This window comes from Panthera pardus, unplaced genomic scaffold (assembly GCF_024362965.1).
Source record: "Panthera pardus isolate Hobbes unplaced genomic scaffold, ASM2436296v1 HiC_scaffold_8, whole genome shotgun sequence".
Classification (NCBI taxonomy): domain Eukaryota; kingdom Metazoa; phylum Chordata; class Mammalia; order Carnivora; family Felidae; genus Panthera; species Panthera pardus.
Genome location: NW_026527013.1, coordinates 78,941,718 through 78,960,352, shown reverse-complemented (window position 1 = coordinate 78,960,352; position 18,635 = coordinate 78,941,718). Strand labels below are relative to the sequence as shown.

Here is an 18,635-nt window from a genome sequence, read left to right as displayed (position 1 = left end):
TACTGACTAATGGCATTTGTTTATAAAGTCACCTAATTAGAACACATGGGCTGTATTCTATTGCGTATGCTACACAATTCTCATTGTGTACTTTTATGTGTTGTTTTCCTCATTTTAGTAAGTACTTTTTTCACTCAGCCCCCACACTGCTCCATTTTCTGCTAAGCTTTGTCATAAAACAAATTGTCATTCCTGATTCTCGTGCCAGATGATCTAATAAGAGACTCATTCGAAGCCAGATTTTTAGCTTCAACGAATTATTTGTGGAACATCATTAACTACTTTTACTTGGTGCCATAGTCTGTTAACGAAGATGAATTGGCCATCATCCCTGTCCTTAGGAAATTTGTAATGCGCTGCTGAATTAACTGGGTCCTTCTGTCAGCAGAAGAATAACCAAATTTAGAGTAGCTCCTCAAATCATGAATGAATTTTTTGTCCTTGTATGTTATGATTTTACAAATTCTGTTTAATATAAGAAGTTATTTACCCATTTTCATGGTCTTTCAGCCTGTGAACGCTTAAAATAAAAATCACTAATGCTCTTGTATTGCCTAGATAGAAAAAAGGAAGAGTGGACAGAGCTCACCTTCCATTAATTTCGATTCTGTACTAATAGCTGTCTGTCCATTGCCAGATTGCGCCAAGCCAGACATACCCAGCCATTCAGAGTCAGGAATTTTTCAGTTGTAGGTGACAGAAGCTGGATTGGTGCTGGCCTGAGTGGGGAGGGGGAGTGGGGTGAGTCGGTGAGGAATCTGTTTGTGTAACTGAAAGCAGTAGGCATGGCTGCCCTGGACTTGTTCCCTTCTGGCTTCATTGTCAGGCAGGCTCTGGGAGTGTGGCCACAGGTGGCTCCAGGCTCCCACTGTCCAGGCACTGAGAGGACCAGTGCCTCTTCTCTGATAGGTTCAGCAGAAAATACCAGTGTGGCCTCTCTCATGTCCATCCCTGAACAATCACTTATTGTGGCCATACCCTGTCCCCTACTAATGGGCATTTAGGTTGCCTTTAATCTTTTGCTAAATAGCCACAGCGTTATTTTTCTGTAGGGCAGAAAAAAATAATACATATTCTACCTAAAATGCCACTGTAAAAGTGACATTTTAATTCTCTTAACTCTCATAAATCTGCTTACTACAACTCTCAGTCTGTGTTCGGAGAAAATGAGTACTTAAAGAAATCAGCCATCAGGGAAACGCAAATTAAAATCATAGTGAGACATCACTAAATATAAACTAAGATGGCTATAATAAAAAAGACATAATAACAATTACTAGTGCAGAGGTAGAGAAGTTGGAACCCTCACACACAGCTGGTAGGAACGTAAGATAGTACAGCCACTGTGGAAGATAGTCTGCAGGTCCTCAAATAGCTAAACACAGAATTGCCGTATGACCCAGCAGCTCTACTCCCAGTATACCCAAGAGAATTGAAGACATTTGTCCACACAAAACCATACACACAAATGTTCACTGCAGTATTGTTCATAATAGACGAGAAAGAACCCAGCTGTCTGTCATCTGATGAATAGCTAAATACAATGTGGTACGGCCGTATAATGGAATATTAAGCAATTAAAAGAAATTAAGTACTGATACATCTTACAACATAGATGAACCTTGAAAACATACTAAGTGAAAGAAGCCAGTCAGAAAGAGCCAGAAATTATAGGATTCCATTTATATGAAACATCCAGAAGAGGCAAATCGATAGAGACAGAAAGATGAGTGGTTGCCTAGGGTGGGAGGGTGCACGGAGGGGACTGGGAGATGATGGTTAAGTGTGGGGTATCTTTTTGGAGTAAAGAAAACATTCTAAAATTGACACTGGCGTTAGATGCACAATTCTGAATATACACTAAAAGCCAATATATTGTACACTTTAAACAAGTGAGTTGTAGTACATGAATTATATTTCATGCTGTTAAAAAGGAAGCATCTTAATAACCATGTTAATACATTTTTGCTTTCAGTTCTTCCTGCAACTTCAGCAGGCAGCACTGGAGGTCTTTGCAGAGAATAACACCCTCAGTAAATTGCAGCTGGGACAGCTGGCCTCTATGGAGAGTTCTGTCTTTGATGATATGATTAACCTACTGGAGCGTTTAAAGCATGACATGTTGACCCGCCAAGTAGACCATGTTTTTAGAGAAGTTAAAGATGCTGCAAAATTGTATAAAAAAGAAAGGTAAGTCCTTCATATTTTCTTATTACTCAACTCTCAAATCCAGTTTGCTAAAAGTTGAAAGATGATAAATACCTATATTTCTCAGACTATTCCAAAACATAGAAGAGGAAGGAAAACTTCCAAATTCATTCTGAGGCCAGCATGACCCTGATTTCAAAACTAGACCAAGACTCCACAACAAAAGAGAACTGCAGGCCAATATCCCTGATGAACATGGGTACAGAAATCCTCAACAAGATACTAGCAAACCAAATCCAACAGTACATTAAAAGAATCATTCACCATGATCAAGTGAGATTTATTCCTGGATTGCAAAGGTGGTTCAGTATCACAAATCAATCAGTATGATACATCACATCAACATAAGAGAAAGGAGAAGGATAATGTGATTATTTCAATAGATGGCAGAAAAAGCATTTGACAAAGTACAACATTCATTCATGACAGCAAATCCTCGACAAAGTAGGTTTAAAGGGAACATATCTCAACATAATAAAGGCCATGTGTGAAAAACACACAGCTGATATCATCCTCAGTGGGAAAAGCTGAGTGCCTGTCCCTTAAGGTCAGGAACAGGACAAGGTTGTCCACTCTCACCATCACATTCAACACAGTACTGAAGTCCTAGCTACAGCAATCAGGTAACAAAAAGAAAGAAAAGGCATCCAGATTGGTAAGGAGGAAGTCAAACTTTCACTGTTTGCAGATGACATGATACCATATATAGAAAATCCAAAAGACTCCACCAAAAAACTGCTAGAACTGATGAATGAATTCAGCAAAGTCACAGTGTACACAATGTACAGAAATCTGTTACATCTCAGCCGAAAGAGAAATTAAGAAAACAGTCCCATTTACAACTGCACCAAAAACAGTAAGATACCCAGGAATAAAACTAACCAAAGAAGTGAAAGAACTATACTCAGAAAACTACAAAACACTGATGAAAGAAACTGAAGACGACACAGAGAAATGGGAAGACATTCCATGCTCATGGACTGGGAGAAAAAATATTGTTAATATGCCTACACTACCCAAAGCAACCTACACATTTAATGCAATCCCTATCAAAATACCAGCAACATATTTTACAGAAGTAGGACAAACATTTCTCGAATGTGGATGAAACTACAAAAGATCCCAAATAGCCAAAGCGATCTTGAAAAAGAAAAGCAAGCTGAGGCATCACAATTCTGGACTTCCAAGTTCTATTACAAGTCTGTAGGATCAAAACAGTATGGTACTGGCACAAAAATAGACACATAGATCAAAAGAACAGAATAGAAAACCCAGAATAAACCTACAACTATTTGGTCAATTAATCTCTGACAAAGCAGGAAAGAGTATCTAAAGGGAAAAGGACTGTCTCTTCAACAAATGGTGCTGGGAAAACCGGACAGCTGCATGCAAAAGAATGAAACTGGACCACTTTCTTACACCATACACAAAAATAAATTCATAATAGATTAAGGACCTAAATGTGAGACCCGAAACCATAAAAATCTTAGAAAAGAATATAGGCAGTAATTTCTCTAACAGTGATCATAGCAACTTTTTTCTAGATAGGTCCCCTGAGGCAAGGGAAACAAAAGCAAACAACAACAAAAAACAAAAACTATTGGGACTACATAAAATAAAAAGCTTCTGCACAGCAAAGAAAACAATCAACAAAACTAAAAGGCAACTACTGAATGGGAGAAGATGTTTGCAAATGACATATTTGATGAAGGGTTAGTATCCAAAATAGATCAAGAACTGGTACAACACCCCCAAAACAATCCAATCAAAAATGAGAAGACACGAACAGACATTTCTGCAAAGAAGATATCCAGATGGCCAACAGACACATGAAAAGATGCTGATCGTCACTTAACACCAGGAAAATGCAAATCAGAACCACAGTCAGCTATCACCTCATAGTTGTCCGAATGGCTAAAAATCAAAACCACGAGAAACACGTGGCACCTGGTGGCTCAGTCGGTTAAGCGTCTGACTCTTGGTTTCAGCTCAGGTCCTGGTATCACGGTTTCATGAGTTCAGGCCCCGTGTCAGGCTCTGCACTGACGTTGCGGGGCCTGCTTGGGATTCCCTCTCTCCCTCTCTTTCTGCCCCTCCTGCTCACTCGCTCAAAATAAATAAATAAACTTAAAACACACACACAAGAAACAACAGGTGTTGGTGGGCGTGTGGAGTAAAAGGAACCCTTGTGCACTGTTGGTGGGAATGCAAACTGGTGCAGCCGCTCTAGAAAGCAGTATGGAGTTTCCTCAAAAAGTTACCCCATGATTCAGGAATCACACTACTGTGTATTTACCCAAAGAATATGAAAACACTAATTCAAAGGAATACATGCATTCCTATGTTTATGGCAGCATTATTTACAAGAGCCAAGATATGGAAGCAGCCCAAGTGTCCACTGATAGATGAATGAATAAAAAAAAAAAAAAATGTGGTGTATATCTACAATGGAATATTATTCGGCCATAAAAAAATTTTGAAACCTTGCTATTTGCAACAACTGGGATGGAGCTAGAGAGTATTATGCTAAGCAAAATAAGTCAATCAGAGAAAGACAAATACCATATGATGTCACTCATATGTGGAATTTAAGAGACATAACAAATGAACAAAGGAAAAAAAGAGGGAGGCAAACCAAGAAACAGACTCTTAACTACAGAGAACCAAATGATGGTTACCAGAGGGGAGGTGGGTGGAGGGATGGGTAAAATAGGTGATGGGGATTAAGGCGCGCACTTGGTGATGAATATCAGTGATTAAAATAAAAACTTTAAAAAAGATTGAAAGATGATATATGCAAATTTCCAAGGTGTCTAGATAGCAGAGTTTGGCCTTTTGCTCTACAAACTTTTAACCATTTTTGATAGAAAGCTTTCTAAAATATATTCAGACATTTATTCAGTTTATTTATTCATCCTGAGAGAGAGAGAGAGAGAGAGAGAGAGAGAGAATCCCAAGCAGGCTCTGCACTGTCAGCACAGAGCCTGACATGGGGCTCAAAGCCATGAACCGGGAGATCACGACCTGAGCTGAAATCAAGAGTCAGAGACACTCAACCAACTGAGCCACGCAGGGGGCCCTGTTCAGACATTCTTAATCAGAATAAACTGATCCTAATTTAACCCTCAGATGTAGTTGTGACTACAGAGATAGTCACAACTGGTCTGGGATGTGGGGCTGAGTGGCCTGGTGCCCCAACAGTACTCTGCATGCATGCCTGCAGGGTACTCTGTATCCACTGTCGTGATTCTGTGGTCTCTGTCCCTTTCCCCACACTGCGTACTCTGTGAGAACAGGCAGGGTCTGTCTTCTCCAGCACAGTCCCCGTCACACCGAGCATTTGTAATCCGTTTGCAAGTGTGCTTAGTCCCTGTTATTCTGCCGAAAACCAGAGCATAAAATTACCTGATGTCTTTAATGCTAATACATGTTACATTTATTATTTCAGTAAGTCACATTAAGGAAATGATGTGTCATCCTCATTAAATAAGGGAGTATTTAATGGAGAACCAGTGTATCAATATAGTTATATTTATTTTCTGAGACGGCTTTTAATGTTGGGCTGTACATTTTGCTCTTATCCAACCAAGATGCCCCAGGACAGTGCACTTCCCCACATGTAAAATGACTGGTCACATCTCTAAAAGTACAAGGTTTTGAAGACTCCGTAGTAAAATGTAACGCGCTGCAGGCGGTGCGGTCTTGGTCCCTCGCAGGTGGCTGTCGCTGCCGTCGCAGTCGGAGCAGGCGGTGATGTCCCTGTCCAGCTCGGCCTGCCCGCTGCTGCTCACCGTGAGAGACCGCTTACTCCAGCTGGAGGAGCAGCTTTGCTTCTCCTTGTTCACAGTCTTCTGGCAGGTGCTTGTGGAGAAGCTGGATGTGTACATCTACCAAGAAGTAAGCAAGAGCGGGCGGCGTTCCGGGGCCCTGATGGCAAAGGCACATGTGACGCGAACTGCTCTTTGTTTCAGATCGTTCTTGCCAATCATTTCAACGAGGGAGGGGCAGCTCAGCTCCAGTTTGATATGACTCGGAACCTGTTCCCCCTGTTCTCCCGCTATTGCAAGAGGCCAGAAAATTACTTCAAACAGTAAGCTCAGAACTTAACAATGACTGTTGATGGCATCAAGCTTTACAGGATGTTGATTCCTCTTTTCACAGCCCTAGGGGCCCCGTGATGTGTGGTGGGATAAATACAGCATCAGCTAAAAATTGAAAACATTCATCATGTACCCAGCTACTCTAAGGTGTGACCCATGACCCCCGTCCCCCCCAAATTTATCAGAACTGGATCTGAGTTATGGGCTGGGCTTTGTTCCCACCATTGGTTTCATGCTTCTATTTGCCCGTTACTGGAGAGACAAGTAGAAAATAAAGGCAAGTGCAGTTGTACCATAGTCAATAAATAGAAGAAATTAAAAATATGCCTGGTACCTAATAGTAGGCCAGGCATGAAGAAAGTGGTTTTCTTACATATTTATGTTGATTTTGGTTCTAAGCGTAACTATAAATGAATGTCAGAAAAATTCTTCAAACCATTTTTAGAATTATTGGTTTGAAATTTAAATTATTGGGGAGAGGGAGTTTGAGATTATAAAGTAGTCCCTTTAAAGTTATTATAAAATGAAAAAATGATTTTTATTTTAGTAAGAGATCTGAATTTTTTTTTCTTTTTTATTAGTTTCTCTTCCCATATTGTAATCTACCTAAAGTCTTAGCCACATTTAATAGGCTATTATGTTAGTGTCAGTATTACCTTTTGGAGAGTAATACACACATATGGAAAACAATGATCCTATCACATTATAGTAATCTAATGAAATAGAAACACTGTACACATACATTGTCCTTACATGTTAAAAGAGCCAAATAATAAATCCATAAATACTTTCTAGAGAGGGATGTGGATTAGCAGTGCAGGGAAGCTGTTTAGTTTCTGAAAATGAAAATATTATGGAATAACGTGATGATACAGATAATGGATATCTCATTTCCCTCCTGCTTTTTTTTTTCTTAAACAGTGTTAAAGAAGCGTGTATTGTTTTGAATCTGAACATTGGCTCTGCCCTCCTTCTGAAAGACGTCCTGCAGTCAGCCTCAGGGCAGCCTCCTGCCACCGAGGCCTTAAATGAAGTTGGAATTTACAAACTGGCTCAACAAGATGTTGAGATTCTACTTAATTTGAGGACAAACTGGCCTAACACGGGAAAATAAAGCATCTTTTCTTGTTTTGGAGTTTTGGTTTTTAACAAAGAGGAGGCCAACTGGATGTCAAGTTATGTGACGAAGTTCTGAGTTAATGAAACTGGACAGTTGAAAACTTTATGGAATCATTTATTATCTTGGACTGATGGCATTATTAAAACGCTGCCCATATTTCCTCCATCCTCTTGTTCCTAAGAAAACAAAACCAGAAAACTCAGAAGTCATGAAAACTCCGAGTAATTCCATTTACAAATGTAAATGCTAAGTATGTCTGTTGAACAAGATACAAGAGCAGAGATAATAAATTACAAGTAATTTTCAATTTCCTGTGCTAATTAAGGGAGACTGTTGTAGATAATCAAACACAGCAAATACATTAAAAAAAAAAATCACTTTAGAATGTATGTTCATAATTGAAGTTCCTGTATCTGGTTTGGAAATTCACTGTCTTTCCTCTAAGAAAACATTATGAGGTGGTGACCAAAATAGAATTGCTCTCATATTCCACAAATGTCCTTACATTTAAAATCCTTCCTAATTCCATTCCAGGACAGTGGGCAGGCAGCCTTTTCTTTTGGATGAAACATTTCAGGCCAGGGCACTGTGTTTCAGTCTCTCCCCGGGGCAAGGATGGGAATTAAACAGTTTTTGTTTAATATTTATGTAACTGATAATGAGACAGGAATCTTAAACTTTCTTTTTTCTTTGACTTTTCCTTGGCTTTTTGGACTATGTTACATACCAATTTCTTGATTAATAAATCCTTAGAGAACAAAACATTTAAACAAATTGAATTACATTGGTTAAAGGCCTTCTACAACTATCAAATGCTATTCCAATTTTTTTGTTTTCTGATTCAGCATTTAGTTAGTACTTTTAAAGCTGTAATATAACTTGCATCTAAAATTGTCCTAGGGCCCCTGGATGGCTCAGGTGGTACAGCATGCAACTCTTGATCTCAGGGTGGTGGGTTTGAGCCCCATACTGGGCATGGGGCCTGCTTAAGTAAGTAAGTAAATAAATAAAACTGTCAGGCTGGCATGCAACCTATCCTATTTCTTTATTATTATTTTTTTACTTATGTGGGGAGGAATGGCAGAGAGGGAGGGAGGGAGAGAATCCCAAGCAGACTCCACTCTTTTGGCATGGAGCGGATGTGGGGCTCGATCCTATGAACCGCAAGATCCGTGACATGAGCTGAAATCAAGAGTCGGACGCTCAACTGACTGAGCCATGTAGTCTCCCATACTGTTTTTTGTTTGTTTGTTTGTTTGTTTTTAAATAAGCTCTACACCCAACGGGGGCTTAGACTCCTGATCCCAAGATCAAGAGTCACATGCTCTACTGACTGAGTCAAGCAGGGGCCTCACAACATATACTGACGGTAAATACTTACCTGGTGATAAATAATTTTGAGGAAATGCTTTGAGAGAAATTCTATTACTCCATATTTTATACGGAAGTTTCCCAACTAGGGATTTGGGCTCAGAACTTTTCTGTTAGTTCCAGAACACTGGGGCTTCTCCACCTCATTTTCTGAGAACTGCTGGGCTTTCCCACTGAGAAAAGAATGGAAGTGCCCCAGAAACTTCCTAATTCCAGCACCTTCTCCCTCTGCCGCCTGCCCCCAGGCTTGACATTTTGCTGTCACTCCTCGCTTTCTAGACAGCTGAAAGTTTCAAGGGACTGAAATGTTTCTGTCAAAAGGTAGGAACTTACGTTTTAAATTGTTTTCATTGTACTTTAAGTCATGCCGTATTATTTAAATACCAGTCACATAAAAATAAACTTACACTTCACGTCTGAATTTATCCAGAGTTACTGCATGTCCATCATCTTTTAAAACTTCATCTGCAGTCAACAGACCCAGGGTTTTTAAGGCTGTAAAATCAGAATGAGAAGAAAGGAAAATTTACGAAGCGAGAATTCTTTTCAGCTAGGGAAAGTTATGGAATGGCCACAAACTATTGTTTTAATTGAGATGATAACTGACCTTCTCTGTACTGCACGAACGATATGGTGCCTTTATTTGAAGTGTCCATCATCTCAAACATAGACACAATGTTAGAATGATCCATAAAGAAAGGAAAAGCCAAGCCTGTCATTTTGGCAATTCTCAGTCGTTCCAATACAGATATTAAATACTCTCTTGGTTTTTCTGCAAAAGAATAGTTCCAATTCTTTCCAATATAAAATTAAGATATATCACAAGTAGAAACAGTCATTTAACAATTATTAAATAACTATGTTCAAGGTATTGTAATAGGCACTGGGGACACAGGCCTTGCTTACAAGAAAAGCAAGACATCGAACAATTAATTATGTATATAAGTGTTCTGCAGAGATGGGACCTGGGCTTTTTTTTTTTCCAACTCCTCAGGTGATTCTAATTTGCAGATAAGAGTGGAAAAGCAACACAAAGGAAGAGCATGATGCAGGGAAGAAGGCAGCCAGCTAAAAGAAGGGATAAAATATAAATAAAAACAGGGACTCTTGGATTAATTAATACCCTCTTCCAATTAGGAAGCATGAATGTTCTTTTTTTTTTATTTTAAACTTTTTTTAAAATGTTTATTTATTTTTAAGAGAGAGAGAGAAGGAGATAGAGCATGAGCAGGGGAGGGGCAGAGAGAGAGGGAGACACAGTCTCCGAAGCAGGCTCTAGGATCTGAGCTGTCAGCACAGAGCCTGATGCGGGGCTCGAACTCATGAGCTGTGAGATCATGACCTGAGCTGAAGTCGGACGCTTAACCGACTGAGCCACCCAGGTGCCCCATCTTTTTTTTTTTTTTTTTGAGAGAGAGAGAGGGTGCAAGCAAGCAAGGGGCAGAGAGAGAGAGAGAGAGAGAGAGAGAGAGAGAGAGAGACAGAGACGCGCACAGAAGTGGCTCACCCAAAACAGGACTCGAACTCACGAACCGTGAGATCATGACCCAAGGTGAAGTCAGATGCTTAACTGGCTGAGCCAGCCAGGCGCCCATGAATGTTCATTTCTAACATAAAAGCAGTATTTTGGATAAGCAGGCCATCTTTCATTTAAGCAATATGAAAGATAAAAAATGAAGATCCACTTTACAGAAATAATGCAGGTCAGTTATGATGAAAAGAAGCCAAAAGAAGGTACAGCAGCTTAGGTGAGTGCCACTCACTACACACACTATGCACACACACCACACACACAGTGGTGTGTGTATATATGTATGTTTGTATATATATATATATAAACAGGTGTACATATGTTTGTATATATATAAACATGTATATATACAAAATTCTTTAAATTTGTTTTTCTCATTGAGAATTTCATAAATATACAAAAGCAGGAAAGTAAAATGAACCTGTCACCAACTTTTAACTGTTAAAATTTGTGGCCAGTCTAGGGGCACCTGGGTGGCTCAGTCGGTTGAGTGTCAGACTCTTGATTTCAGCTCAGGTCATGATCTCATGGTTCAGGAATTCGAGCCCTGCATTCGGCTCTGCACGGACAGTGCAGAGCCTGCTTGGGATTCTCTCTCTCCCTCTCTCTCTGACCCTTCTTGTCTCTCTCTCTCTCTCACAAAATAAATAAACTTAAAATAAATTTTAAAAAATTGTGGCCAGTCTTATTTCACCATCATCTCATCCAGGTCCCCTTTTCCTGTATTATTCTGCAGTAAATCACAGTGATCGTATTTCATTAATAAATATTTGAGCGTACATCTCTGAAAGAGAAGGACTTCTTTTGAGATACAACTGACATGTAACATTGTGTAAGTTTATATAACATGTTGATTTGATACATTTATATTTCGTAATATGATTGCCATTGCAGCGTTAGCTAACACCTTCATCACATCACATAACTATTATTTCTTTTTAGGGGTGGGAATAATCAAGATAGAGTCTCTTGGCAAGTTTGATATTTATGATACAGTAATATTGTCTGTCAGCACTATGCTGTGCATTAGGTTTCCAAGACTTCTTTACAGCTGCAAGTCTGTACCCTTCCACAACATCTCTCCTACTCCCACCCCCACTCATTGTTCTACTCTGTTTTTACAACTTTGGCTTTTTCAGATTCCACATACAAGTGATAGCATGCAGTGTTTGTCTGACTTAGCTCACTTAGCATATCCTCAAGGGCCGTCCATGTTGCACATGGCAGGATTTCTTTTTCTCACGGCTGAATAATATTCCATTGTATAAACATAGCACATCTTCATCATCCATCCATCTGTAGACAGACACTTAGGCTGTTTCCATATCTTGGCTCCTGTGAATAATGCTACATAAACATGAGAGTGCAGGTATCTCTTTGAGATCCTGTTTTCATTGTCTTTGGATATATACCCAGAAGTGGAATTGCTGGAGCATATGGTAGTTCTGTTTTCCTTTTTTTTGAGGAACCCCCATGTTTTCCACAGTAGCTATACCAATTTACATTCCTACCAACAGTGCACAAGAGTTCCTTTTTCTCCACATTCTCACCTGTTATCTTTGCCTCTTGGATAATAGCCATTCTAACAGGTGTGAGGTGATATTTATTTGCATTTCCCTGATGATTAGTGACGTTAAGCATCATTTTATGTACCTGCTGGCCTTTTGTGTGTCTTCCTTGGGAAAATGTCTAGTTCCTCTGCCCATTTTTAAAAATGTTTATTTATTTTAGTAATGGCTACACCCAATGTGGGGCTCAAACTCATAACCCTGAGATCAGGAGCAGGATGCTCTTCTGACTGAGCCAGCCAGGCAGCTCCCACTGCCCATTTTTTAATAAGATTTGTTTTCTTTGTTATTGAGTTGTAGGAGTTCTTTCTATATTTCAGATATTATCTGACACATAGTTTGCAAATACTTTCTCCCATTCTGTAGGCTGCGTTTTCATTTTGTTGATTCTTTCTTTGTGGTGCAGAAGCTTGTAAGTTTGATGTGGTCCCAGTTGTTGATTTTTCATCTTGCTGTTTGTGCTTTTGCTGTCATATCCAAAAAATAATTGCCAAGACTTGTGTCAAGGAGCTTCTCCCTAGGTTTTCTTCTAGGAGTTTTATGGTATCAGGTTTTATGTTTAAGTCTTTGATCCATTTTGAGTTTGTTTTTGTGGGTGGTATAAGATAGGGATCCAATTTTATTTTTCTGCATGTGGTTACCCAGTTTTCCCAATATCCTTTGTTGAAGAGGGAACTTTTTTCTTTTTCTATTACCGTAATGCCATTACCACAATACCATTCATTCATACATTAAAAAATTTTTTTTAATACCTCCATATAGCCAGGCAGTAATATTTCCAGTTGTCTCACAAATTTTATGAATTGTGAACACTTCTTAAAAATAAAAAAAAAAAAAAGCAGTGGCTCATTCGGTTAAGCCTCCAACTCTTGATCTCAGTTCAGGTCATGATCTCATGGTTCCGGGATCAAGCCCTGCATCAGGCTCTGCACTAACAGTGCAGAGCCTGCTTGGGATTCTCTCTCTCCCTCTCTCTGCCCCTCCCCTGCACACGCTCGCTCTCTCTCTCTCTCTCTCTCTCCCCCAAAATAAAATAAATAAATAAATAAATAAATAAATAAATCTTTTAAAACATTTTAAAAAGTAAAAGTAAAAACACTTTTATTCAAATAGTATTCACATATTGTGATTATGTTTTTAAATCTCCCTTGTGCCTTTTCATACAAATTTTAGGAGACTACAGAAACAAATGGGTCACTAAAGGCAATCACATCATGTATGTAGTCTTTGGTTGCTTCTCCCTGAGCCGTCTATCAAATTCAGAGAAAAAAGGCCAATTTCAAATTTCAATTCACTGCATTTCTTTCTAAGGATAGAGTAAGTAAATAATTCTAAGGGAACTAGGTGTGTTATTACCGTATATCCCTTAGACTCCACAAGATGCTATAATGTTTAGGTCTGGAGTCTATAATTTATACTCTGCCTGCTTCTACAAATGTTTTGGGGTCGCCTGGGTGGCTCAGTCAGTTAAGCGTCCAACTTTGGCTCAGGTCATGATCTCATGGTTTGTGGGTTCGAGCCCCGTGTCGGGCTCTGTGCTGACAGCTCAGAGCCCGGAGCCTGCTTCGGATTCTGTGTCTCCCTCCCTCTCTGTTCCTCCCCTGCTCGCACTGTGTCTTTCTCTCTCTCTCTCTCAAAAATAAATATTTTCTAAAAATTAAAAAAAAATGTTTTGAAAGTGCTTACAACAGAAATAATAGATATAACTTTTTAAAAGATTTTTATTACTTTTATTTTTTAAATGGTTTATTTATTTATTTTGAGAGAGAGCGAGCTCATGCACAATCAGGGGAGGGGCAGGGGGTGGGGCGGGCAGAAAGAATCCCAAGCAGGCTCTGCACTGTTGGTACAGAGCCTGACAAGGGGTTTTGATCCCACGAACCATAAAATCATGACCTGAGCCAAATCAAGACTCGGATGCTTAACCAACTGAGCCACCCAAAGCACCCCTAAAGATTTTATTTTTAAGTAATCTCTCCACCCAACATGGGGCTTGAACTCACACCCCCAAGATCAAGCGTCGCAGGCTCCACCAACTCAGCCAGGCAGGTGGCCCTAAAGAAATAACTTTAAAACATGAAGGGAAGATCCAAAGGTTACTAACCCCCTAAGTTACATCAATGTCAGCTGATAACAATCAGTTCTTCAAGGGGGACAAACCTCAAGTTCCACATCTTAATAATCGCAGCTAACGTTTATCGAGCCCTCTCTACGTGCCTAGTATTCCTCATAACAGTCCCTTGCCAAGGCCCAGAGCTAGGATGAATCCAGGCAATGTGCCTCCCAAAGCTGTGGGCTTTACTGCGCTCCACTGACTTAAATATACGAACCATCTGGAACGCCCAAACCTAGTTCACCATGACGGTTTCTACTGAACTTTTCTTCTCCATCACTCTCAGATATATCTTATCCTCACTTACGATTCCACAGCAGCATCTCTCATCTGGGTTACTACAACTGCCTCCTGTTTAAAAATGAAATTCTAATTTTATTAAAGGCACCCCCTAAGCATGTATACTCCCTCCTTCCATAGCACAGAATGGTCACTGCAAAGTGGCTGTGCAGCCAGGGGCTCTGTTTCCCAATACAGTCTAGGCGATGCCACGTTTTCCTACCACATGACTTCAGGTTATGCTAGGATTTGGCGTTAAATGAGTTATGAAAATCTGCAGGTTTGCAGGGCTTTTAGAATTTTGGAGTTGAGGATGTGGGATTGTGGACCTGCTCCCTCGATATAACAACCCAATCAAACTGTCTAGTCTTATTTTCCATAAATCCCTTACAATCCAGGGTTTTGACACTGGGATGCCAGAGGCTTCATAAGGACCCAAGACAAATACAGTATTTCTTCCTGAGAATCAATCCTACTCTGATAATATGAAATATTTACATTAAGAAACAGATATGTCTTGGGGCACCTGGGTGGCTCAGTCGGTTGGGTGTCTGACTTCGGCTCCGGTCATGATCTCACTGCTTGTGAGTTCAAGCCCCACAGTCGGGCTCTGTGCTGACAGCTCAGAGCCTGGGGCCTTTTCAGATTCTGTCTGTCTGCTGTCTGTCTGTCTGTCTGTCTCTCTCTCTCTCTCTGCCCCTCCCCTACTCACAGTCTCTCCCTGTCTCTCAAAAATAAACATTTAAAAAAATAAAATAATAATAATAAAAAGAAACAAATATATCTGTAGAAAAATGAAACTTGGGCATTTTTAGGGTAAAACAAGTGACTCCAAAGAAATGTGTTATTCAGCATCAGGCTAAGGTCTCAGACACCAAAGGTACAAGTCCCCTCTCCTCTGCCATTAGGGGGCCTTGTTCAGGGAACTTTGAAGGGCACTGATATGCATTCTGAACGCCAGCCAAACCCTCCTTAGCTTTTCCTCAGTGTTTCTTCACCTGTCCTTTTCTCCGCCCTACCTCACCCCCTTTGGCATTTGTAGAGATGTTTCAAGAAGTTCATATTGTTACAGCGGATAACAGCATCTCAGTTTCTTAACACTGATCATTATTTAAATTATGATTATATGGGGCGCCTGGGTGGCTCAGTCAGTTTAAGCGTCTGACTTCGACTCAGGTCATGATCTCTCAGTCCATGGGTTCCAGTCCCACATCGGGCTGTGCTGACAGCTCAGAGCCTGGAGCCTGCTTCGGATTCTGTGTCCCCCTCTTCCTCTCCGCTCCCCAGCTCACGCTCTTTCCCTGTCTCTAATAAATAAATAAACGTTAAAAAAATTTAAATTGTGATTGTAATGGGGATTATGGTATTAATGTGTAACTACTCCCAGACTCCCTCTTCCTTATCCTCTGCTGCTAAGAGAATTTGTCTATATCTGAGATTCTCTTCCCCCCACCCTGCCTTCCACAGAATTCTGTTTTTGCCAGATGGGTTCAAAGCCTTTTAAATTAAAGGAGAAAAATCAATCCTTGAGATACTCTACTGGTTGACACAATAAAGAGCTAGAGAGAAAAAGGGCAGGAAAGAAGGAGGAGACAGAAAAAAAATCTACAAATTAAAAAAGACCACAAAGCACCTAGTACAGTGAATTAGAAACAAACAAACAAAACAACCCCCCTTTAAGGCGTATAAACATTTAGAACACCAGGGATAAAGTAAAAAGACAAACCGAAAGACTTCCAGATGAAGAAAACATGCCTTATATTAAACAGATCAAGAATCTGATGACATCATGATATCAGACTCTTCAGAGCAACAGTGGCAATTAGAAGACAATGGACAACGCCCTCCAAGTTCTGAGGGCAGTATTTTCTAACCAAGAATTGTATCCACCCTGGTTATCATCATGTTTGAGAATAGGATGAGACATTTTCATATATGCTCCAACAAAGCACAGCCTCTTAGAGAGCCGCTCACTAGAGGATGTTCCCCTAGAGAAAGGGGAAAAAAGCAAAAAAAAAAAAAAAAAAAAAAAAGGAGGAGCCCCAAGCACCACAAAACAGCCTTTAGGGGCACCTGGGTGGCTCAGTCGACTAAGCATTAGACTTCGGCTCACGTCATGATCTCACAGTTCATGGGTTAGAGCCCCATGTGGGCTCTGTTCTGACAGCTCAGAGCCTGACGCCTGCTTTGGATTCTGTGTCTCCTTCTCTCTCTCTGCCCCTCCCCTGCTGGCGCTCTCTCTCTCTCAAAAATAAAAATTTTTTTTTTAAATTAAAAAAAAAAAAAAAAAGAAAGCAGGCTTTAAGTGCAGGAGACAGGTGAAGTGGATTAGGATCAAAGTGAGGGAAAACCCTGAATCACAGCTGAACAGCAGGGCAGTTGAGCGATCATCCAGACTGGAGCAGGCAGAGAGCTGGGGGAGGCCCTGGGGGTGTGGACTGCTGGATGAACGTAAATGTACTGGGAGGACATCCATGCTTGTGACAGCAAGGGGATATCGATGAATTGGCGACAATTGCAAAGACAATTTAAGTAAACATTTAAAATGTAGTATTATTAATTTCAGGGACAACAAAGGAAATACAATCATAGCATACTACGGTGGATTAGCTGTGGATATTTGCCTAACAATAATAATGTGATACTGGTCACACCAAAATTGAATTCTAACTTTCTTGGGAAATTGGAGATGAGTGGGAACAGGTGTGAGTGCGTGTGTGTGCGCGAGCGTGCACACGTGGGTGCAGGTGTGTAAGAGTTAAAGTTTCATCTTCCATAGTATAAAGCCAAACCTAAACCTAGGGTGCGGGGGCACACTAGTAAGTAGCAGTGCAAGTCTGTTAGAAATATCAAGGTAAATAGCTAAACGAATGGGGAATCATTTCGTCTGTAGAATGGGAATCTGGGACATGGAGGGAAATGCCGTTATTCATGATAAGCCTTGGAGTGGCTTTTGATTTTTAAACCCCATACGTATACTTTTATAAAAACCAAAATGAAACATATGTTGGTTGCCAGGCATAGGGCTAATTTGTATACTACTCATTTAATCTCTCCCACGTGTCCATAAAATGGGTACTATTATCCCCATTTTCCAGAAGAGGAGACTCAAGGGCAGGCTTGCGCCCACACGCACGTAGTACTAAGTAGGCCCCTCCTCGAAGCCTCTCTCCCACCGGCCACGAGCCTCCACCTGTGTGAGCCCCGCGCACCTGGCTAGTGGTGGGCACACAGAAGCCGTTCAGGAAGTACTTGTTTGAGGACCACAGCGTTAGTTGGCAGAACGGCTCAAGTCGCCGAGATATAGGGGAGAGTGTGCGCGTGGAGGTGGGGGTACTGGAGAGGGGAGCCGGCCGGTGGCCGCGCGGGCGCGGAGGGATGGCTGTACTGGGAATTTCTGGCAACCGCTCCGGGCCGGGAGGCGGAGGCGGTGGGACAGAAAGCCGAGCAGTGGGAAAGACTCTTACCTGGCCGGAAAAAGAGCAGGGTGCTGGTGAGATAGTTCAGCAACTCCATAATCCGATGTTTTTCCAAATAATCCCTGGCCTCCTGCTCTCTGCTGCCGCGGGCCTGCATGGCTCTGCGTGGCGCCGTTGCTAGGCGACCCGGCAGCGCCTGGCCGTTCGGCCCCGCCCCCTGCGCCCGACGCGGTCACGTGACGCGCCTCTCTTGAAGGCGACCTGGACGGGGAGTTCTACACTTCACCACCAGGAGGAAGCTGGGGGCACCGATGGGGTGGGGCCTATGCGGAGGCTGAGGGTGACCCGTGCACAGCCCCTTGTGGGCCGATGGTCCGCTTCTCCCGCTCCCCTCCCCCGGGGCTGAGGGCGAGGCTGATTGTCTTTTCCTGTTTTTGTGTGGTGCTCAGTACTTGATCCAATGAATGAGACCTCACGTGGTAATTAACAGAGGATGAACTAATAACAGAAGGAACTTGTGCGATTCTGGAGGCTACGGTGGAGTTTGTTTTTTTTTAAGTTTATTATTTTGAGACAGTGCATGCAAGTGGGGGAGGGGCAGAGAGAGAATGATCGAGAATCCCAAGCAGGCTCCGCACCACCACACCACCAGCGTAGAGCTCCTCCAGCGGCCAGAACTCACAAACAGGGAGATCTCGATGAGCCCAAGTCTGACAGTCCGAGGCTTAACCCACTGAGCCCCACCAAGCGCACCCGCCCCCCACCCGCGGAGAGTTCTAAGTACCATCTTTGGTGTGAGCAGCTTGTAGCACAGCGTTGGCAATGGGGCAGGAAGGTAGCCCGTTTTCTCCACTGGGTCGTCGGTCAGGACACATGCTGGGATCCTGAGCTCCAACATCTTTGCTGCTTAACTAGGCTGCGTGGAG

The 18,635-nt window shown here is 41.5% G+C and overlaps 2 protein-coding genes across 6 annotated transcripts in view; one reads left to right on the top strand and one right to left on the bottom strand.

Moving 5' to 3' along the window:
- Window positions 1-7,735, top strand: part of RINT1 (RAD50 interactor 1) — a 29,799-nt gene extending 22,064 nt beyond the window's left edge. Inside the window, exons 12-15 of one of the 4 annotated variants that reach the window (XM_019451215.2) lie at window positions 1,976-2,190; window positions 5,925-6,105; window positions 6,180-6,298; window positions 7,230-7,735. In XM_019451215.2, coding sequence (XP_019306760.1) covers window positions 1,976-2,190; window positions 5,925-6,105; window positions 6,180-6,298; window positions 7,230-7,422 — 708 coding nt within the window. In that variant the 3' untranslated portion in view covers window positions 7,423-7,735. Of the gene's footprint in view, window positions 1-1,975; window positions 2,191-2,275; window positions 2,478-5,899 lie in introns of those variants that run through there. The other 3 variants (XM_053897443.1, XM_053897444.1, XM_019451216.2) reach the window with 3 other exon arrangements.
- On the bottom strand, window positions 7,527-17,921 carry EFCAB10 (EF-hand calcium binding domain 10). Of its 2 annotated transcripts, XM_019451218.2 has the most exons (4): window positions 17,758-17,909; window positions 9,407-9,571; window positions 9,207-9,294; window positions 7,527-7,604 (listed from the first exon to the last, which is right to left on the bottom strand). In XM_019451218.2, the coding sequence occupies exons 1-4, from the start codon at window positions 17,864-17,866 to the stop codon at window positions 7,568-7,570; spliced, it is 399 nt and encodes a 132-aa protein (XP_019306763.1). In that variant the 5' UTR covers window positions 17,867-17,909; the 3' UTR covers window positions 7,527-7,567. The 2 variants fall into 2 exon arrangements, with proteins under 2 accessions (XP_019306763.1, XP_053753430.1); XM_053897455.1 differs by lacking the exon at window positions 9,407-9,571 and having other exon boundaries at window positions 17,758-17,921.
- Between the last annotated feature and the right edge of the window lie 714 nt (window positions 17,922-18,635).